The 26,872-nt window shown below is 49.4% G+C and overlaps 1 protein-coding gene across 1 annotated transcript in view; it reads left to right on the forward strand.

Moving 5' to 3' along the window:
• The window catches only part of LOC131947815 (uncharacterized), a 31,730-nt gene continuing 4,858 nt past the window's right edge, over nt 1-26,872 (forward strand). Inside the window, exons 1-3 of the mRNA XM_059309152.1 lie at nt 1-177; nt 411-521; nt 23,160-23,258. Coding sequence (XP_059165135.1) covers nt 108-177; nt 411-521; nt 23,160-23,258 — 280 coding nt within the window. The 5' untranslated portion in view covers nt 1-107. The remainder of the gene's footprint in view (nt 178-410; nt 522-23,159; nt 23,259-26,872) is intronic.

The raw sequence follows: 26,872 nt of genomic DNA on the forward strand, positions 1-26,872 counted from the left end.
TAAAGAGGATGTATGTCCCTGCCTACACTTGGCATCACATCCAACAGTAGTAGAAGAAAAGAATGATGATAATGACGGACCTGTCTGGTCGATGAGACACTTGTGGAATGAAGCAGCCGATAACTTTTAGTCAAGTGACTGTCATAGCGTACATGTTTAGCACCGGCTCTTTCCTATGTAAGTTTGATTATGTTCAGTTCTGTTTAAACATCTCTAGTTCTGTTAAATAATGCTCATTGTGTTAACTGGTAGCAAGATAACATTTTGAGCGATTTAGTTCAATAAATTAAAACAATAAAGTGATGCCCGATTCAAACACTTTTTTTTCACAAATGTAATATTGCTAGAGAATAAATAACTGAACCAAAACCATGAAATCGGCTGACATTAATTTGTCACATCTTTGGAAGTCCAGGGAAAACCCAGCCCGTGTGAGATGTTTATCAAATCTGTCTGTACATTGACTGAGAGCAGGGAGGAGACATGTACCAGTCAAATGGTTGCTTTGTTGTGTGGGGAGAGTAAGTAGCCGCAACCAGCTCGATAACCACAACAGACACAAGACAAAAAACATAAACAACACGCACAACATACATAACAGACACGACACAAAAACATACATACAACACACGTAACTCACACACAACTCACACATAACATATAAAACACACACAACTCACACATAACACACAATGTACACAACACACACATACACAACACACTCAACACACACACAACACACCACACAAATCATATACAAATCAACCCCTCCCCCACATACACAACACCCGAACAACACCCCACACAAAATCCCACACACCAGCCAACACCCCACACAAAATCCCACACACCATCCAACACACAACACAAAATCCCACACACCAGCCAACACCCCACACAAAATCCCACACACCAGCCAACAACCCACACAAAATCCCACACACCAGCCAACACCCCACACAAAATCCCACACACCATCCAACACACAACACAAAATCCCACACACCAGCCAACACCCCACACAAAATCCCACACACCAGCCAACACCCCACACAAAATCCCACACACCAGCCAACACCCCACACAAAATCCCACACACCAGCCAACACCCCAAACAAAATCCCACGCACCAGCCAACACCCCACACAAAATCCCACACACCAGCCAACACCCCACACAAAATCCCACACACCAGCCAACACACAACACAAAATCCCACACACCAGCCAACACCCAACACAAAATCCCACACACCAGCCAACACCCCACACAAAATCCCACACACCAGCCAACACCCCACACACAATCCCACACACCAGCCAACACACAACACAAAATCCCACACACCAGCCAACACACAACACAAAATCCCACACACCAGCCAACACCCCACACAAAATCCCACACACCAGCCAACACCCCACACAAAATCCCACACACCAGCCAACACACAACACAAAATCCCACTCACCAGCCAATACCCCAAAAAAAAATCCCACACACCAGCCAACACCCCACACAAACTCCCACACACCAGCCAACACCCAAAACAAAATCCCACACACCAGCCAACACCCCACACAAAATCCCACACACCAGCCAACACCCCACACAAAATCCCACACACCAGCCAACACACAACACAAAATCCCACACACCAGCCAACACCCCACACAAAATCCCACACACCAGCCAACACCCCACACAAAATCCCACACACCAGCCAACACCCCACACAAAATCCCACACACCAGCCAACACCCTACACAACATCCCACACACCAACCAACACCCCACACAAAATCCCACACACCAGCCAACACACAACACAAAATCCCACACCAGCCAACACCCCACACAAAATCCCACACACCAGCCAACACCCCACACAAAATCCCACACACCAGCCAACACCCAACACAAAATCCCACACACCAGCCAACACCCCACACAAAATCCCATACACCAGCCAACACCCTACACAACATCCCACACACCAACCAACACCCCACACAAAATCCCACACACCAGCCAACACCCCACACAAAATCCCACACACCAGCCAACACCCCACACAAAATCCCACACACCAGCCAACACACAACACAAAATCCCACACACCAGCCAACACCCCACACACAATCCCACACACCAGCCAACACACAACACAAAATCCCACACACCAGCCAACACACAACACAAAATCCCACACACCAGCCAACACCCCACACAAAATCCCACACACCAGCCAACACCCCACACAAAATCCCACACACCGGCCAACACACAACACAAAATCCCACACACCAGCCAACACCCCACACAAAATCCCACACACCAGCCAACACCCCACACAAAATCCCACACACCAGCCTACACCCCACACAAAATCCCACACACCAGCCAACACCCCACACAAAATCCCACACACCAGCCAACACCCCACACAAAATCCCACACACCAGCCAACACCCAACACAACATCCCACACACCAGCCAACACCCCACACAAAATCGCACACACCAGCCAACACACAACACAAAATCCCACACACCAGCCAACACCCCACACAAAATCCCACACACCAGCCAACACCCCACACAAAATCCCACACACCAGCCAACACCCCACACAAAATCCCACACACCAGCCAACACCCCACACAAAATCCCACACACCAGCCAATACCCCACACAAAATCCCACACACCAGCCAACACCCCACACAAAATCCCACACACCAGCCAACACACAACACAAAATCCCACACACCAGCCAACACCCCACACAAAATCCCACACACCAGCCAACACCCCACACAAAATCCCACACACCAGCCAACACCCCACACAAAATCCCACACACCAGCCAACACCCCACACAAAATCCCACACACCAGCCAACACCCCACACACAATCCCACACACCAGCCAACACACAACACAAAATCCCACACACCAGCCAACACACAACACAAAATCCCACACACCAGCCAACACCCCACACAAAATCCCACACACCAGCCAACACCCCACACAAAATCCCACACACCAGCCAACACACAACACAAAATCCCACACACCAGCCAACACCCCACACAAAATCCCACACACCAGCCAACACCCCACACAAAATCCCACACACCAGCCAACACCCCACACAAAATCCCACACACCAGTCAACACCCCACACAAAATCCCACACACCAGCCAACACACAACACAAAATCCCACACACCAGCCAACACCCCACACAAAATCCCACACACCAGCCAACACCCCACACAAAATCCCACACACCAGCCAACACCCCACACAAAATCCCACACACCAGCCAACACCCCACACAAAATCCCACACACCAGCCAACACCCCACACACAATCCCACACACCAGCCAACACACAACACAAAATCCCACACACCAGCCAACACCCCACACAAAATCCCACACACCAGCCAACACCCCACACAAAATCCCACACACCAGCCAACACCCCACACAAAATCCCACACACCAGCCAACACCCAACACAAAATCCCACACACCAGCCAACACACAACACAAAATCCCTCACACCAGCCAACACCCCACACAAAATCCCACACACCAGCCAACACCCAACACAAAATCCCACACACCAGCCAACACACAACACAAAATCCCACACACCAGCCAACACCCCACACAAAATCCCACACACCAGACAACACCCAACACAAAATCCCACACACCAGCCAACACCCCACACACAATCCCACACACCAGCCAACACCCCACACAAAATCCCACACACCAGCCAACACCCAACACAAAATCCCACACACCAGCCAACACCCCACACAAAATCCCACACACCAGCCAACACCCCACAACCAATCCCACACACCAGCCAACACCCCACACAAAATCCCACACACCAGCCAACACCCAACACAAAATCCCACACACCAGCCAACACCCCAACCAAAATCCCACACAACAGCCAACACACAACACAAAATCCCACACACCAGCCAACACCCCACACAAAATCCCACACACAAGCCAACACACAACACAAAATCCCACACACCAGCCAACACCCCACACAAAATCCCACACACCAGCCAACACACAACACAAAATCCCACACACCAGCCAACACCCCACACAAAATCCCACACACCAGCCAACACCCCACACAAAATCCCACACACCAGCCAACACCCAACACAAAATCCCACACACCAGCCAACACACAACACAAAATCCCACACACCAGCCAACACCCCACACAAAATCCCACACACCAGCCAACACACAACACAAAATCCCACACACCAGCCAACACCCCACACAAAATCCCACACACCAGCCAACACCCCACACAAAATCCCACACACCAGCCAACACCCCACACAAAATCCCACACACCAGCCAACACACAACACAAAATCCCACACACCAGCCAACACCCCACACAAAATCACACACACCAGCCAACACCCCACACAAAATCCCACACACCAGCCAACACCCCACACAAAATCCCACACACCAGCCAACACCCCACACAAATCCCACACACCAGCCAACACCCCACACACAATCCCACACACCAGCCAACACACAACACAAAATCCCACACACCAGCCAACACACAACACAAAATCCCACACACCAGCCAACACCCCACACAAAATCCCACACACCAGCCAACACCCCACACAAAATCCCACACACCAGCCAACACACAACACAAAATCCCACACACCAGCCAACACCCAACACAAAATCCCACACACCAGCCAACACACAACACAAAATCCCACACACCAGCCAACACACAACACAAAATCCCACACACCAGCCAACACCCCACACAAAATCCCACACACCAGACAACACACAACTCAAAATCCCACACACCAGCCAACACCCCACACAAAATCCCACACACCAGACAACACCCCACACAAAATCCCACACACCAGCCAACACACAACACAAAATCCCACACACCAGCCAACACCCCACACGAAATCCCACACACCAGCCAACATCCCACACAAAATCCCACACACCAGCCAACACCCCACACAAAATCCCACACACCAGCCAACACCCCACACAAAATCCCACACACCAGCCAACACCCCACACAAAATCCCACACACCAGCCAACACACAACACAAAATCCCACACACCAGCCAACACCCCACACAAAATCCCACACACCAGCCAACACCCCACACACAATCCCACGCACCAGCCAACACCCCACACAAAATCCCACACACCAGCCAACACCCAACACAAAATCCCACACACCAGCAAACACCCCACACAAAATCCCACACACCAGCCAACACACAACACAAAATCCCACACACCAGCCAACACCCCACACAAAATCCCACACACCAGCCAACACCCCACACAAAATCCCACACACCAGCCAACACCCAACACAAAATCCCACACACCAGCCAACACCCCACACAAAATCCCACACACCAGCCAACACACAACACAAAATCCCACACACCAGCCAACACCCCACACAAAATCCCACACACCAGCCAACACCCCACACAAAATCCCACACACCAGCCAACACCCCACACAAAATCCCACACACCAGCCAACACCCCACACAAAATCCCACACACCAGCCAACACCCCACACACAATCCCACACACCAGCCAACACACAACACAAAATCCCACACACCAGCCAACACCCCACACAAAATCCCACACACCAGCCAACACCCCACACAAAATCCCACACACCAGCCAACACCCCACACAAAATCCCACACACCAGCCAACACCCAACATAAAATCCCACACACCAGCCAACACACAACACAAAATCCCTCACACCAGCCAACACCCCACACAAAATCCCACACACCCGCCAACACCCAACACAAAATCCCACACACCAGCCAACACACAACACAAAATCCCACACACCAGCCAACACCCCACACAAAATCCCACACACCAGCCAACACCCAACACAAAATCCCACACACCAGCCAACACCCCACACACAATCCCACACACCAGCCAACACCCCACACAAAATCCCACACACCAGCCAACACCCAACACAAAATCCCACACACCAGCCAACACCCCACACAAAATCCCACACACCAGCCAACACACAACACAAAATCCCACACACCAGCCAACACCCCACACAAAATCCCACACACCAGCCAACACCCCACACACAATCCCACACACCAGCCAACACCCCACACAAAATCCCACACACCAGCCAACACCCAACACAAAATCCCACACACCAGCCAACACACAACACAAAATCAATCCCACACACCAGCCAACACCCCACACAAAATCCCACACACCAGCCAACACACAACACAAAATCCCACACACCAGCCAACAGCCCACACAAAATCCCACACACCAGCCAACACCCCACACAAAATCCCACACACCAGCCAACACCCAACACAAAATCCCACACACCAGCCAACACACAACACAAAATCCCACACACCAGCCAACACCCCACACAAAATCCCACACACCAGCCAACACACAACACAAAATCCCACACACCAGCCAACACCCCACACAAAATCCCACACACCAGCCAACACCCCACACAAAATCACACACACCAGCCAACACCCCACACAAAATCCCACACACCAGCCAACACCCCACACAAAATCCCACACACCAGCCAACACCCCACACAAAATCCCACACACCAGCCAACACCCCACACACAATCCCACACACCAGCCAACACACAACACAAAATCCCACACACCAGCCAACACACAACACAAAATCCCACACACCAGCCAACACCCCACACAAAATCCCACACACCAGCCAACACCCCACACAAAATCCCACACACCAGCCAACACACAACACAAAATCCCACACACCAGCCAACACCCAACACAAAATCCCACACACCAGCCAACACACAACACAAAATCCCACACACCAGCCAACACACAACACAAAATCCCACACACCAGCCAACACCCCACACAAAATCCCACACACCAGACAACACACAACACAAAATCCCACACACCAGCCAACACCCCACACAAAATCCCACACACCAGACAACACCCCACACAAAATCCCACACACCAGCCAACACACAACACAAAATCCCACACACCAGCCAACACACAACACAAAATCCCACACACCAGCCAACACCCCACACAAAATCCCACACACCAGCCAACACCCCACACAAAATCCCACACACCAGCCAACACCCCACACACAATCCCACGCACCAGCCAACACCCCACACAAAATCCCACACACCAGCCAACACCCCACACAAAATCCCACACACCAGCCAACACCCCACACAAAATCCCACACACCAGCCAACACCCCACACACAATCCCACACACCAGCCAACACACAACACAAAATCCCACACACCAGCCAACACCCCACACAAAATCCCACACACCAGCCAACACCCCACACAAAATCCCACACACCAGCCAACACCCCACACAAAATCCCACACACCAGCCAACACCCAACACAAAATCCCACACACCAGCCAACACACAACACAAAATCCCTCACACCAGCCAACACCCCACACAAAATCCCACACACCAGCCAACACCCAACACAAAATCCCACACACCAGCCAACACACAACACAAAATCCCACACACCAGCCAACACCCCACACAAAATCCCACACACCAGACAACACCCAACACAAAATCCCACACACCAGCCAACACCCCACACACAATCCCACACACCAGCCAACACCCCACACAAAATCCCACACACCAGCCAACACCCAACACAAAATCCCACACACCAGCCAACACCCCACACAAAATCCCACACACCAGCCAACACACAACACAAAATCCCACACACCAGCCAACACCCCACACAAAATCCCACACACCAGCCAACACCCCACAACCAATCCCACACACCAGCCAACACCCCACACAAAATCCCACACACCAGCCAACACCCAACACAAAATCCCACACACCAGCCAACACCCCAACCAAAATCCCACACACCAGCCAACACACAACACAAAATCCAACACACCAGCCAACACCCCACACAAAATCCCACACACAAGCCAACACACAACACAAAATCCCACACACCAGCCAACACCCCACACAAAATCCCACACACCAGCCAACACACAACACAAAATCCCACACACCAGCCAACACCCCACACAAAATCCCACACACCAGCCAACACCCCACACAAAATCCCACACACCAGCCAACACCCAACACAAAATCCCACACACCAGCCAACACACAACACAAAATCCCACACACCAGCCAACACCCCACACAAAATCCCACACACCAGCCAACACACAACACAAAATCCCACACACCAGCCAACACCCCACACAAAATCCCACACACCAGCCAACACACAACACAAAATCCCACACACCAGCCAACACCCCACACAAAATCCCACACACCAGCCAACACCCCACACAAAATCCCACACACCAGCCAACACCCCACACAAAATCCCACACACCAGCCAACACCCCACACAAAATCCCACACACCAGCCAACACCCCACACAAAATCCCACACACCAGCCAACACCCAACACAAAATCCCACACACCAGCCAACACACAACACAAAATCCCTCACACCAGCCAACACCCCACACAAAATCCCACACACCAGCCAACACCCAACACAAAATCCCACACACCAGCCAACACACAACACAAAATCCCACACACCAGCCAACACCCCACACAAAATCCCACACACCAGACAACACCCAACACAAAATCCCACACACCAGCCAACACCCCACACACAATCCCACACACCAGCCAACACCCCACACAAAATCCCACACACCAGCCAACACCCAACACAAAATCCCACACACCAGCCAACACCCCACACAAAATCCCACACACCAGCCAACACCCCACAACCAATCCCACACACCAGCCAACACCCCACACAAAATCCCACACACCAGCCAACACCCAACACAAAATCCCACACACCAGCCAACACCCCAACCAAAATCCCACACAACAGCCAACACACAACACAAAATCCCACACACCAGCCAACACCCCACACAAAATCCCACACACAAGCCAACACACAACACAAAATCCCACACACCAGCCAACACCCCACACAAAATCCCACACACCAGCCAACACACAACACAAAATCCCACACACCAGCCAACACCCCACACAAAATCCCACACACCAGCCAACACCCCACACAAAATCCCACACACCAGCCAACACCCAACACAAAATCCCACACACCAGCCAACACACAACACAAAATCCCACACACCAGCCAACACCCCACACAAAATCCCACACACCAGCCAACACACAACACAAAATCCCACACACCAGCCAACACCCCACACAAAATCCCACACACCAGCCAACACCCCACACAAAATCCCACACACCAGCCAACACCCCACACAAAATCCCACACACCAGCCAACACACAACACAAAATCCCACACACCAGCCAACACCCCACACAAAATCACACACACCAGCCAACACCCCACACAAAATCCCACACACCAGCCAACACCCCACACAAAATCCCACACACCAGCCAACACCCCACACAAATCCCACACACCAGCCAACACCCCACACACAATCCCACACACCAGCCAACACACAACACAAAATCCCACACACCAGCCAACACACAACACAAAATCCCACACACCAGCCAACACCCCACACAAAATCCCACACACCAGCCAACACCCCACACAAAATCCCACACACCAGCCAACACACAACACAAAATCCCACACACCAGCCAACACCCAACACAAAATCCCACACACCAGCCAACACACAACACAAAATCCCACACACCAGCCAACACACAACACAAAATCCCACACACCAGCCAACACCCCACACAAAATCCCACACACCAGACAACACACAACTCAAAATCCCACACACCAGCCAACACCCCACACAAAATCCCACACACCAGACAACACCCCACACAAAATCCCACACACCAGCCAACACACAACACAAAATCCCACACACCAGCCAACACCCCACACGAAATCCCACACACCAGCCAACATCCCACACAAAATCCCACACACCAGCCAACACCCCACACAAAATCCCACACACCAGCCAACACCCCACACAAAATCCCACACACCAGCCAACACCCCACACAAAATCCCACACACCAGCCAACACACAACACAAAATCCCACACACCAGCCAACACCCCACACAAAATCCCACACACCAGCCAACACCCCACACACAATCCCACGCACCAGCCAACACCCCACACAAAATCCCACACACCAGCCAACACCCAACACAAAATCCCACACACCAGCAAACACCCCACACAAAATCCCACACACCAGCCAACACACAACACAAAATCCCACACACCAGCCAACACCCCACACAAAATCTCACACACCAGCCAACACCCCACACAAAATCCCACACACCAGCCAACACCCAACACAAAATCCCACACACCAGCCAACACCCCACACAAAATCCCACACACCAGCCAACACACAACACAAAATCCCACACACCAGCCAACACCCCACACAAAATCCCACACACCAGCCAACACCCCACACAAAATCCCACACACCAGCCAACACCCCACACAAAATCCCACACACCAGCCAACACCCCACACAAAATCCCACACACCAGCCAACACCCCACACACAATCCCACACACCAGCCAACACACAACACAAAATCCCACACACCAGCCAACACCCCACACAAAATCCCACACACCAGCCAACACCCCACACAAAATCCCACACACCAGCCAACACCCCACACAAAATCCCACACACCAGCCAACACCCAACATAAAATCCCACACACCAGCCAACACACAACACAAAATCCCTCACACCAGCCAACACCCCACACAAAATCCCACACACCCGCCAACACCCAACACAAAATCCCACACACCAGCCAACACACAACACAAAATCCCACACACCAGCCAACACCCCACACAAAATCCCACACACCAGCCAACACCCAACACAAAATCCCACACACCAGCCAACACCCCACACACAATCCCACACACCAGCCAACACCCCACACAAAATCCCACACACCAGCCAACACCCAACACAAAATCCCACACACCAGCCAACACCCCACACAAAATCCCACACACCAGCCAACACACAACACAAAATCCCACACACCAGCCAACACCCCACACAAAATCCCACACACCAGCCAACACCCCACACACAATCCCACACACCAGCCAACACCCCACACAAAATCCCACACACCAGCCAACACCCAACACAAAATCCCACACACCAGCCAACACACAACACAAAATCAATCCCACACACCAGCCAACACCCCACACAAAATCCCACACACCAGCCAACACACAACACAAAATCCCACACACCAGCCAACAGCCCACACAAAATCCCACACACCAGCCAACACCCCACACAAAATCCCACACACCAGCCAACACCCAACACAAAATCCCACACACCAGCCAACACACAACACAAAATCCCACACACCAGCCAACACCCCACACAAAATCCCACACACCAGCCAACACACAACACAAAATCCCACACACCAGCCAACACCCCACACAAAATCCCACACACCAGCCAACACCCCACACAAAATCACACACACCAGCCAACACCCCACACAAAATCCCACACACCAGCCAACACCCCACACAAAATCCCACACACCAGCCAACACCCCACACAAAATCCCACACACCAGCCAACACCCCACACACAATCCCACACACCAGCCAACACACAACACAAAATCCCACACACCAGCCAACACACAACACAAAATCCCACACACCAGCCAACACCCCACACAAAATCCCACACACCAGCCAACACCCCACACAAAATCCCACACACCAGCCAACACACAACACAAAATCCCACACACCAGCCAACACCCAACACAAAATCCCACACACCAGCCAACACACAACACAAAATCCCACACACCAGCCAACACACAACACAAAATCCCACACACCAGCCAACACCCCACACAAAATCCCACACACCAGACAACACACAACACAAAATCCCACACACCAGCCAACACCCCACACAAAATCCCACACACCAGACAACACCCCACACAAAATCCCACACACCAGCCAACACACAACACAAAATCCCACACACCAGCCAACACACAACACAAAATCCCACACACCAGCCAACACCCCACACAAAATCCCACACACCAGCCAACACCCCACACAAAATCCCACACACCAGCCAACACCCCACACACAATCCCACGCACCAGCCAACACCCCACACAAAATCCCACACACCAGCCAACACCCCACACAAAATCCCACACACCAGCCAACACCCCACACAAAATCCCACACACCAGCCAACACCCAACACAAAATCCCACACACCAGCCAACACACAACACAAAATCCCTCACACCAGCCAACACCCCACACAAAATCCCACACACCAGCCAACACCCAACACAAAATCCCACACACCAGCCAACACACAACACAAAATCCCACACACCAGTCAACACCCAACACAAAATCCCACACACCAGACAACACCCAACACAAAATCCCACACACCAGCCAACACCCCACACACAATCCCACACACCAGCCAACACCCCACACAAAATCCCACACACCAGTCAACACCCAACACAAAATCCCACACACCAGCCAACACCCCACACAAAATCCCACACACCAGCCAACACACAACACAAAATCCCACACACCAGCCAACACCCCACACAAAATCCCACACACCAGCCAACACCCCACAACCAATCCCACACACCAGCCAACACCCCACACAAAATCCCACACACCAGCCAACACCCAACACAAAATCCCACACACCAGCCAACACCCCAACCAAAATCCCACACACCAGCCAACACACAACACAAAATCCAACACACCAGCCAACACCCCACACAAAATCCCACACACAAGCCAACACACAACACAAAATCCCACACACCAGCCAACACCCCACACAAAATCCCACACACCAGCCAACACACAACACAAAATCCCACACACCAGCCAACACCCCACACAAAATCCCACACACCAGCCAACACCCCACACAAAATCCCACACACCAGCCAACACCCAACACAAAATCCCACACACCAGCCAACACACAACACAAAATCCCACACACCAGCCAACACCCCACACAAAATCCCACACACCAGCCAACACACAACACAAAATCCCACACACCAGCCAACACCCCACACAAAATCCCACACACCAGCCAACACCCCACACAAAATCCCACACACCAGCCAACACCCCACACAAAATCCCACACACCAGCCAACACACAACACAAAATCCCACACACCAGCCAACACCCCACACAAAATCCCACACACCAGCCAACACACAACACAAAATCCCACACACCAGCCAACACCCAACACAAAATCCCACACACCAGCCAACACACAACACAAAATCCCACACACCAGCCAACACACAACACAAAATCCCACACACCAGCCAACACCCCACACAAAATCCCACACACCAGACAACACACAACACAAAATCCCACACACCAGCCAACACCCCACACAAAATCCCACACACCAGACAACACCCCACACAAAATCCCACACACCAGCCAACACACAACACAAAATCCCACACACCAGCCAACACCCCACACAAAATCCCACACACCAGCCAACACCCCACACAAAATCCCACACACCAGCCAACACCCCACACAAAATCCCACACACCAGCCAACACCCCACACAAAATCCCACACACCAGCCAACACCCCACACAAAATCCCACACACCAGCCAACACACAACACATAATCCCACACACCAGCCAACACCCCACACAAAATCCCACACACCAGCCAACACCCCACACACAATCCCACGCACCAGCCAACACCCCACACAAAATCCCACACACCAGCCAACACCCCACACAAAATCCCACACACCAGCCAACACCCCACACAAAATCCCACACACCAGCCAACACCCCACACACAATCCCACACACCAGCCAACACACAACACAAAATCCCACACACCAGCCAACACCCCACACAAAATCCCACACACCAGCCAACACCCCACACAAAATCCCACACACCAGCCAACACCCCACACAAAATCCCACACACCAGCCAACACCCAACACAAAATCCCACACACCAGCCAACACACAACACAAAATCCCTCACACCAGCCAACACCCCACACAAAATCCCACACACCAGCCAACACCCAACACAAAATCCCACACACCAGCCAACACACAACACAAAATCCCACACACCAGCCAACACCCCACACAAAATCCCACACACCAGACAACACCCAACACAAAATCCCACACACCAGCCAACACCCCACACACAATCCCACACACCAGCCAACACCCCACACAAAATCCCACACACCAGCCAACACCCAACACAAAATCCCACACACCAGCCAACACCCCACACAAAATCCCACACACCAGCCAACACACAACACAAAATCCCACACACCAGCCAACACCCCACACAAAATCCCACACACCAGCCAACACCCCACAACCAATCCCACACACCAGCCAACACCCCACACAAAATCCCACACACCAGCCAACACCCAACACAAAATCCCACACACCAGCCAACACCCCAACCAAAATCCCACACACCAGCCAACACACAACACAAAATCCAACACACCAGCCAACACCCCACACAAAATCCCACACACAAGCCAACACACAACACAAAATCCCACACACCAGCCAACACCCCACACAAAATCCCACACACCAGCCAACACACAACACAAAATCCCACACACCAGCCAACACCCCACACAAAATCCCACACACCAGCCAACACCCCACACAAAATCCCACACACCAGCCAACACCCAACACAAAATCCCACACACCAGCCAACACACAACACAAAATCCCACACACCAGCCAACACCCCACACAAAATCCCACACACCAGCCAACACACAACACAAAATCCCACACACCAGCCAACACCCCACACAAAATCCCACACACCAGCCAACACCCCACACAAAATCCCACACACCAGCCAACACCCCACACAAAATCCCACACACCAGCCAACACACAACACAAAATCCCACACACCAGCCAACACCCCACACAAAATCACACACACCAGCCAACACCCCACACAAAATCCCACACACCAGCCAACACCCCACACAAAATCCCACACACCAGCCAACACCCCACACAAATCCCACACACCAGCCAACACCCCACACACAATCCCACACACCAGCCAACACACAACACAAAATCCCACACACCAGCCAACACACAACACAAAATCCCACACACCAGCCAACACCCCACACAAAATCCCACACACCAGCCAACACCCCACACAAAATCCCACACACCGGCCAACACACAACACAAAATCCCACACACCAGCCAACACCCAACACAAAATCCCACACACCAGCCAACACACAACACAAAATCCCACACACCAGCCAACACACAACACAAAATCCCACACACCAGCCAACACCCCACACAAAATCCCACACACCAGACAACACACAACACAAAATCCCACACACCAGCCAACACCCCACACAAAATCCCACACACCAGACAACACCCCACACAAAATCCCACACACCAGCCAACACACAACACAAAATCCCACACACCAGCCAACACCCCACACGAAATCCCACACACCAGCCAACACCCCACACAAAATCCCACACACCAGCCAACACCCCACACAAAATCCCACACACCAGCCAACACCCCACACAAAATCCCACACACCAGCCAACACCCCACACAAAATCACACACACCAGCCAACACCCCACACAAAATCCCACACACCAGCCAACACCCCACACAAAATCCCACACACCAGCCAACACCCCACACAAATCCCACACACCAGCCAACACCCCACACACAATCCCACACACCAGCCAACACACAACACAAAATCCCACACACCAGCCAACACACAACACAAAATCCCACACACCAGCCAACACCCCACACAAAATCCCACACACCAGCCAACACCCCACACAAAATCCCACACACCAGCCAACACACAACACAAAATCCCACACACCAGCCAACACCCAACACAAAATCCCACACACCAGCCAACACACAACACAAAATCCCACACACCAGCCAACACACAACACAAAATCCCACACACCAGCCAACACCCCACACAAAATCCCACACACCAGACAACACACAACACAAAATCCCACACACCAGCCAACACCCCACACAAAATCCCACACACCAGACAACACCCCACACAAAATCCCACACACCAGCCAACACACAACACAAAATCCCACACACCAGCCAACACCCCACACGAAATCCCACACACCAGCCAACACCCCACACAAAATCCCACACACCAGCCAACACCCCACACAAAATCCCACACACCAGCCAACACCCCACACAAAATCCCACACACCAGCCAACACCCCACACAAAATCCCACACACCAGCCAACACACAACACAAAATCCCACACACCAGCCAACACCCCACACAAAATCCCACACACAAGCCAACACACAACACAAAATCCCACACACCAGCCAACACCCCACACAAAATCCCACACACCAGCCAACACACAACACAAAATCCCACACACCAGCCAACACCCCACACAAAATCCCACACACCAGCCAACACCCCACACAAAATCCCACACACCAGCCAACACCCAACACAAAATCCCACACACCAGCCAACACACAACACAAAATCCCACACACCAGCCAACACCCCACACAAAATCCCACACACCAGCCAACACACAACACAAAATCCCACACACCAGCCAACACCCCACACAAAATCCCACACACCAGCCAACACCCCACACAAAATCCCACACACCAGCCAACACCCCACACAAAATCCCACACACCAGCCAACACACAACACAAAATCCCACACACCAGCAAACACCCCACACAAAATCCCACACACCAGCCAACACACAACACAAAATCCCACACACCAGCCAACACCCAACACAAAATCCCACACACCAGCCAACACACAACACAAAATCCCACACACCAGCCAACACACAACACAAAATCTCACACACCAGCCAACACCCCACACAAAATCCCACACACCAGACAACACACAACACAAAATCCCACACACCAGCCAACACCCCACACAAAATCCCACACACCAGACAACACCCCACACAAAATCCCACACACCAGCCAACACACAACACAAAATCCCACACACCAGCCAACACCCCACACAAAATCCCACACACCAGCCAACACCCCACACAAAATCCCACACACCAGCCAACACCCCACACAAAATCCCACACACCAGCCAACACCCCACACAAAATCCCACACACCAGCCAACACCCCACACAAAATCCCACACACCAGCCAACACACAACACAAAATCCCACACACCAGCCAACACCCCACACAAAATCCCACACACCAGCCAACACCCCACACACAATCCCACGCACCAGCCAACACCCCACACAAAATCCCACACACCAGCCAACACCCCACACAAAATCCCACACACCAGCCAACACCCCACACAAAATCCCACACACCAGCCAACACCCCACACACAATCCCACACACCAGCCAACACACAACACAAAATCCCACACACCAGCCAACACCCCACACAAAATCCCACACACCAGCCAACACCCCACACAAAATCCCACACACCAGCCAACACCCCACACAAAATCCCACACACCAGCCAACACCCAACACAAAATCCCACACACCAGCCAACACACAACACAAAATCCCTCACACCAGCCAACACCCCACACAAAATCCCACACACCAGCCAACACCCAACACAAAATCCCACACACCAGCCAACACACAACACAAAATCCCACACACCAGCCAACACCCCACACAAAATCCCACACACCAGACAACACCCAACACAAAATCCCACACACCAGCCAACACCCCACACACAATCCCACACACCAGCCAACACCCAACACAAAATCCCACACACCAGCCAACACCCAACACAAAATCCCACACACCAGCCAACACCCCACACAAAATCCCACACACCAGCCAACACCCCACACAAAATCCCACACACCAGCCAACACCCCACACAAAATCCCACACACCAGCCAACACCCCACAACCAATCCCACACACCAGCCAACACCCCACACAAAATCCCACACACCAGCCAACACCCAACACAAAATCCCACACACCAGCCAACACCCCAACCAAAATCCCACACACCAGCCAACACACAACACAAAATCCCACACACCAGCCAACACCCCACACAAAATCCCACACACAAGCCAACACACAACACAAAATCCCACACACCAGCCAACACCCCACACAAAATCCCACACACCAGCCAACACACAACACAAAATCCCACACACCAGCCAACACCCCACACAAAATCCCACACACCAGCCAACACCCCACACAAAATCCCACACACCAGCCAACACCCAACACAAAATCCCACACACCAGCCAACACACAACACAAAATCCCACACACCAGCCAACACCCCACACAAAATCCCACACACCAGCCAACACACAACACAAAATCCCACACACCAGCCAACACCCCACACAAAATCCCACACACCAGCCAACACCCCACACAAAATCCCACACACCAGCCAACACCCCACACAAAATCCCACACACCAGCCAACACACAACACAAAATCCCACACACCAGCCAACACCCCACACAAAATCACACACACCAGCCAACACCCCACACAAAATCCCACACACCAGCCAACACCCCACACAAAATCCCACACACCAGCCAACACCCCACACAAATCCCACACACCAGCCAACACCCCACACACAATCCCACACACCAGCCAACACACAACACAAAATCCCACACACCAGCCAACACACAACACAAAATCCCACACACCAGCCAACACCCCACACAAAATCCCACACACCAGCCAACACCCCACACAAAATCCCACACACCAGCCAACACACAACACAAAATCCCACACACCAGCCAACACCCAACACAAAATCCCACACACCAGCCAACACACAACACAAAATCCCACACACCAGCCAACACACAACACAAAATCCCACACACCAGCCAACACCCCACACAAAATCCCACACACCAGACAACACACAACACAAAATCCCACACACCAGCCAACACCCCACACAAAATCCCACACACCAGACAACACCCCACACAAAATCCCACACACCAGCCAACACACAACACAAAATCCCACACACCAGCCAACACCCCACACGAAATCCCACACACCAGCCAACACCCCACACAAAATCCCACACACCAGCCAACACCCCACACAAAATCCCACACACCAGCCAACACCCCACACAAAATCCCACACACCAGCCAACACCGCACACAAAATCCCACACACCAGCCAACACACAACACAAAATCCCACACACCAGCCAACACCCCACACAAAATCCCACACACCAGCCAACACCCCACACACAATCCCACGCACCAGCCAACACCCCACACAAAATCCCACACACCAGCCAACACCCAACACAAAATCCCACACACCAGCCAACACCCCACACAAAATACCACACACCAGCCAACACACAACACAAAATCCCACACACCAGCCAACACCCCACACAAAATCCCACACACCAGCCAACACCCCACACAAAATCCCACACACCAGCCAACACCCAACACAAAATCCCACACACCAGCCAACACCCCACACAAAATCCCACACACCAGCCAACACACAACACAAAATCCCACACACCAGCCAACACCCCACACAAAATCCCACACACCAGCCAACACCCCACACAAAATCCCACACACCAGCCAACACCCCACACAAAATCCCACACACCAGCCAACACCCCACACAAAATCCCACACACCAGCCAACACCCCACACACAATCCCACACACCAGCCAACACACAACACAAAATCCCACACACCAGCCAACACCCCACACAAAATCCCACACACCAGCCAACACCCCACACAAAATCCCACACACCAGCCAACACCCCACACAAAATCCCACCCACCAGCCAACACCCAACATAAAATCCCACACACCAGCCAACACACAACACAAAATCCCTCACACCAGCCAACACCCCACACAAAATCCCACACACCCGCCAACACCCAACACAAAATCCCACACACCAGCCAACACACAACACAAAATCCCACACACCAGCCAACACCCCACACAAAATCCCACACACCAGCCAACACCCAACACAAAATCCCACACACCAGCCAACACCCCACACACAATCCCACACACCAGCCAACACCCCACACAAAATCCCACACACCAGCCAACACCCAACACAAAATCCCACAAACCAGCCAACACCCCACACAAAATCCCACACACCAGCCAACACACAACACAAAATCCCACACACCAGCCAACACCCCACACAAAATCCCACACACCAGCCAACACCCCACACACAATCCCACACACCAGCCAACACCCCACACAAAATCCCACACACCAGCCAACACCCAACACAAAATCCCACACACCAGCCAACACACAACACAAAATCAATCCCACACACCAGCCAACACCCCACACAAAATCCCACACACCAGCCAACACACAACACAAAATCCCACACACCAGCCAACACCCCACACAAAATCCCACACACCAGCCAACACACAACACAAAATCCCACACACCAGCCAACACCCCACACAAAATCCCACACACCAGCCAACACCCCACACAAAATCCCACACACCAGCCAACACCCAACACAAAATCCCACACACCAGCCAACACACAACACAAAATCCCACACACCAGCCAACACCCCACACAAAATCCCACACACCAGCCAACACACAACACAAAATCCCACACACCAGCCAACACCCCACACAAAATCCCACACACCAGCCAACACCCCACACAAAATCACACACACCAGCCAACACCCCACACAAAATCCCACACACCAGCCAACACCCCACACAAAATCCCACACACCAGCCAACACCCCACACAAAATCCCACACACCAGCCAACACCCCACACACAATCCCACACACCAGCCAACACACAACACAAAATCCCACACACCAGCCAACACACAACACAAAATCCCACACACCAGCCAACACCCCACACAAAATCCCACACACCAGCCAACACCCCACACAAAATCCCACACACCAGCCAACACACAACACAAAATCCCACACACCAGCCAACACCCAACACAAAATCCCACACACCAGCCAACACACAACACAAAATCCCACACACCAGCCAACACACAACACAAAATCCCACACACCAGCCAACACCCCACACAAAATCCCACACACCAGACAACACACAACACAAAATCCCACACACCAGCCAACACCCCACACAAAATCCCACACACCAGACAACACCCCACACAAAATCCCACACACCAGCCAACACACAACACAAAATCCCACACACCAGCCAACACCCCACACAAAATCCCACACACCAGCCAACACCCCACACAAAATCCCACACACCAGCCAACACCCCACACAAAATCCCACACACCAGCCAACACCCCACACAAAATCCCACACACCAGCCAACACCCCACACAAAATCCCACACACCAGCCAACACCCCACACAAAATCCCACACACCAGCCAACACACAACACAAAATCCCACACACCAGCCAACACCCCACACAAAATCCCACACACCAGCCAACACCCCACACACAATCCCACGCACCAGCCAACACCCCACACAAAATCCCACACACCAGCCAACACCCAACACAAAATCCCACACACCAGCCAACACACAACACAAAATCCCACACGCAAATCCTACTACCTTTCATAGCCCGAACTAGAGCTCACGTTGTTTTACACACGATCCACACCGAATTAGTCATCCGACATCATAATACCCCAAGCAACAAAGCAAATTTCATTTTTCGACTTCACGTTTTAATTAACAGTACAAATAACTTTAATACCTTAAATGTGTTAGGCTACATCAAATTAATTATTCTAGGTTATGAAAAAATTATTCAAATTGTTTCCCTCGATCAGGATAGACTGTTTTCGAAAAAATTAAAATTGTATTAGAAAAAAAAAAGTATAATAACTGATTTTTAATTTTTGTAAAAATGATTGAATACAATTATATAATGTACGACATAGTTTAGATAAACTGCGATAGGTAAAACAGCTGTATTTAAAATAATTCCTTTTTACGTTGGAGTATAGATGGAGTATCGCAATCACTCAAACATTCGAAATCAAGATTTTTACAAAACTCGACTTTTACACATTTTCACTCTTAAAATTGTGGTGGCCGTCTGTAACCTCGATACCTAAAGTGCTGTTTCGGTTAAGTTGAAGTAATCTCTTAGATAAGTATTTTAACAAATGAGTAGATTTTTATCAACATGTGAGCGAAGTCCGCTTGCAGAAAGTAATATTTTACTTCAGTTTATAAAAAACCTTTATGGATTCTGTATTGCACCGCTATAAACGCTCTGCGCAAATGCAAAATGTAAGTTCAAAGTTATAAATCTGCTTCACCTCCACGGCCTTTCACGCTGTTCTTATATAAGTCGATTATTTGTGTACATTACCATCCGACATATTTCATAATATCTTTTAAAAACGTTGATGTTTTCCAACCGTTTAAATGACAATAACAGTAGGACTATACACTTTTTTATTTTGTTAGGGTTATCATTATCTGGTCAGTTTATTGTTAAAACGGATCAGTCATAAACAAAGTGTTCGGGGTAAAGCATGTTTTTCTACACTTTCTTCATATTTAAGATTGGTTATTTTAAACTGGTTGCCCCATTTGTTTGGCAGAAATATAATTTTATTTTTAGGGAGCGTTGCTTTAAACAAGCAGTTTCGAGCAGAAAGAGAAGACAGTGTTGTGAAGTTATTTGACGGGGAACAACTCATATGTTGGTGGCATTTAGTGGGTAAATAGCAATCATTCGGCTATTAGAAACACAAGTCTTTAGGAAAATTAAATTTACTATTCATTTTTTTAAAATCAGATTTGGTGGCCCATAAAAATCACGGGCCCCTAGAACAGCCCTCTCAGCTCTTACCCTAATCCACCATTTAGCATGTAGTATTAGAGTAAATTCTTGAGGCAAAATGTGATGTAGGCCTATATGAGTGCTTAATTAGGTTTTAGTTTTAATATCGGACCATATTTAGACTTGTATTTCTGGTAAGATGCCGTTTGGAAATGCTGTCTTTTATGAAACTAAAACTTTAATTGAGTTTGCGTAACAATAGGAATGCATCGAGTTTTGTAACTCTTTAACTAAGCTAGCAACACGGAAAATGTGCATTCTCTATATGATCTTCACAAACTACCCAACTACCCACCCATGATATATATATATATATATATATATATATATATATATATATATATATATATATATATATATATATGGCCTATATATATATATATATATATAATATAGATGATATATATATATATAGATGATATATATATATATATATAGATGATATATATATATATATAGAGAGAGAGATGATATATATATATATATATATATATATATATATATATATATATATATATATATATATATATATATATATATATATAGATCACGGGTTCCCAATGGGGGTCGCGAAGGGCTTTCTGGGGGTCGCCAACTTTTAGACTAAACCTTAGTAATGAAAAAAAAACATAAATATTTAGAAGAATATCTGAAATTCGGCCTTATTAACATCACCGGAAATGGAACAGGAAAGAAACAATGCGTACTGTGCAAAGTTTTTTCATCAACGAGTCTATGAAACCTTCAAAACTAAAACGTAATTTTGAGACGAGTCATTCGGAACCCATCAAAAAGATATGAAGTTATTTCGTCTGCATGAAGCTAGTTGCAAACGTCAGATACTTGATCGAACAGGAAGTTTTCACACATCATTTGTGCAAGCATCACATGAAGTCGCATTAGAAATTGCCAAGCAAAAAACCTCTCACACATTAGTAGAAAATATCATCAAACCCTCAATGTTGAAGATGGTGTAATAAATTTTGGGGGATATTTGTGCTGTAATGATGCACAAATTATTTCTGTCTAATAATTCTATTCATCTGCTTATAGCAGCCAGGTCCGTAGATGTTAACGGATATATTTTAAATGAAATTAAGCTTTCACCATTGTTTAATTTTCGAGTTGATGAATCAACAGCCGTGAATTAGTGTTCGCATTTGCTTGTCTTTGTGGAATATATACATTCAGATGATAGCAAAGAAAAGTTGCTATTATGTGAAGATATCATGGAGAAAATAAATAAGTTTTTTTTTATTTTTAAATGATTAAAAATGGGAAAACGGCTGTGGGGTTTGTACGGATGGTGCGCCATCTATGTTTGGGTCAAGATCGGGCTTTCAGAAAACAGTAAAAGATTTAGCTCACTAGCCAATGGGAATCCACTGCATGATTCACCGGTATGCCCTCGCCAGCAAGACTCTTCCGACTCCATTGCTAATGCTAATGAAAGTCGTAAATTATATTAAATCTGGAGCCCTGAACACCCGTTTGTTTAAAGAACTGTGCAACTATGTGAATAAAGATCATGAGGTTCTGCTGGCTGTCAAAAGGAAATGTTGTGAATCGTGTTTTTGAGTTGACAAATGAAATCAAGTTGTTCTTGGAGGTGCAAGGGAAACAACACCTTTTGATATACTTGAACGACAAAGAGTGGTTGGAGAGAGAATCATACCTAGCAGATGTATTCGAACATCAACAGAGAAAATGAACGAATATTATCTCTTTTCATGACTATCAAAGCTGCAAAATTGGCGAAGAAAAATAAATCTTGGAAATATTGCCATGTTTGATGAGTATGTTTGAGAGGTAAATACAAATTTGAAAGAGGAGATTTCTGTGAATCTTGAATCTCATGGCATCAGCGTTATCCCTGAGCTGAAAGAAGAAGAATCTGTATTGACACGTTACCCATTCTCTGCTTCCCTTGATGTTGCGAGCATTCCCAATGAATTACAAGATAGATTCTTAAATGTGCGGAATGATTCCACGTCAGATGAAAAACTGCTCACACAATTTTGGTGTAGTATGCAACATTCATACCCAAGCGTGACATTGATTGCCTTTCGAGTTTTAGTTCCTTTTGTGTCTACATATCTTTGCGATAATAGAGTTTCAACACTTCTCCAATTGAAAACAAAACAAAGAAATAAATTAAATGCTAAGAATGATATGAGGTTGGCGTTAACAAAAACTCAACATGAATGTCGAGGCTAGTGAATAGCATGCAGTTACTCATCGTATTAAACCAGGGGTCTTCAAACTTCGGCCAGCGGGTCGGATGCGGCCCGCGAAGTTCTCTCATCCGGCCCGCGGAGATCTTTTTGTCCGCTGAAAAAAATATTTTTTGGAGATGGCTGTTGAACTTTGCCCAGAAAATTCAAAACAATTTGAAAATGTAGCTTTGGGTGCAAGTACCATTGCCCGTCGTGTTGCGAGCATTGGTGAAAACATTGTAACTCCGATAGCGAAAAATACAAGCAAGTCTCGCCATTTTTCGATTGCAATGGATGAGTCGCTGGACAGCTATTCCACCTCTCAACTTCTTGTGTTCATTATAGGTGTGGATGAAGACAAGAACGTAACACAAGAGCTGGCTTCCCTACATAACATGTATGTCACTATAACCGGAGAGGATATATTCAATATTTTTTTTTAAATCGCTGATTATAACTTGGACTGGATTAAACTGTCACCTGACTGTACTGAGTTCCCCACGTCATTCATCAAAGACCTCCAGCTGCAGTTTCAGTAGCGTTTTTCTGACTTGGATTCAAAGTCAGAAGAAGTGAAACTGTTTCAAAACCCATTTGAAGCAAATGTAACCAGTTGCCCAGATGAACTGCAGCTGGAGGTCAATGAATTGCAAGCAAATGTGGCCAGTTGGCCAGATGAACTGCAGCTGGAGGTCATTGAATTGCAAGCAAATGTGGCCAGTTGCCCAGATGAACTGCAGCTGGAGGTCATTGAATTGCAAGCAAATGTGGCCAGTTGCCCAGATTAACTGCAGCTGGAGGTCATTGAATTGCAAGCAAATGTGGCCAGTTGCCCAGATGAACTGCAGCTGGAGGTCATTGAATTGCAAGCAAATGTGGCCAGTTGCCCAGATGAACTGCAGCTGGAGGTCAATGAATTGCAAGCAAATGTGGCCAGTTGCCCAGATGAGCTGCAGCTGGAGGTCATTGAATTGCAAGCAAATGTGGCCAGTTGCCCAGATGAACTGCAGCTGGAGGTCAATGAATTGCAAGCAAATGTGGCCAGTTGCCCAGATGAACTGCAGCTGGAGGTCAATGAATTGCAAGCAAATGTGGCCAGTTGCCCAGATGAACTGCAGCTGGAGTTCAATGAATTGCAAGCAAATGTGGCCAGTTGCCCAGATGAACTGTAGCTGGAGGTCATTGAATTGCAAACAAATGACCTCCTCAGAGACTAGTTCAAAGAAGGGCCTATGTGTTGATATACGTTTTTGCCCATGGAAGACTTTCCTAATA

Source organism: Physella acuta, unplaced genomic scaffold (assembly GCF_028476545.2).
Source record: "Physella acuta isolate Inbredline_101_S28 unplaced genomic scaffold, ASM2847654v3 ptg000608l, whole genome shotgun sequence".
Lineage (NCBI taxonomy): Eukaryota > Metazoa > Mollusca > Gastropoda > Physidae > Physella > Physella acuta.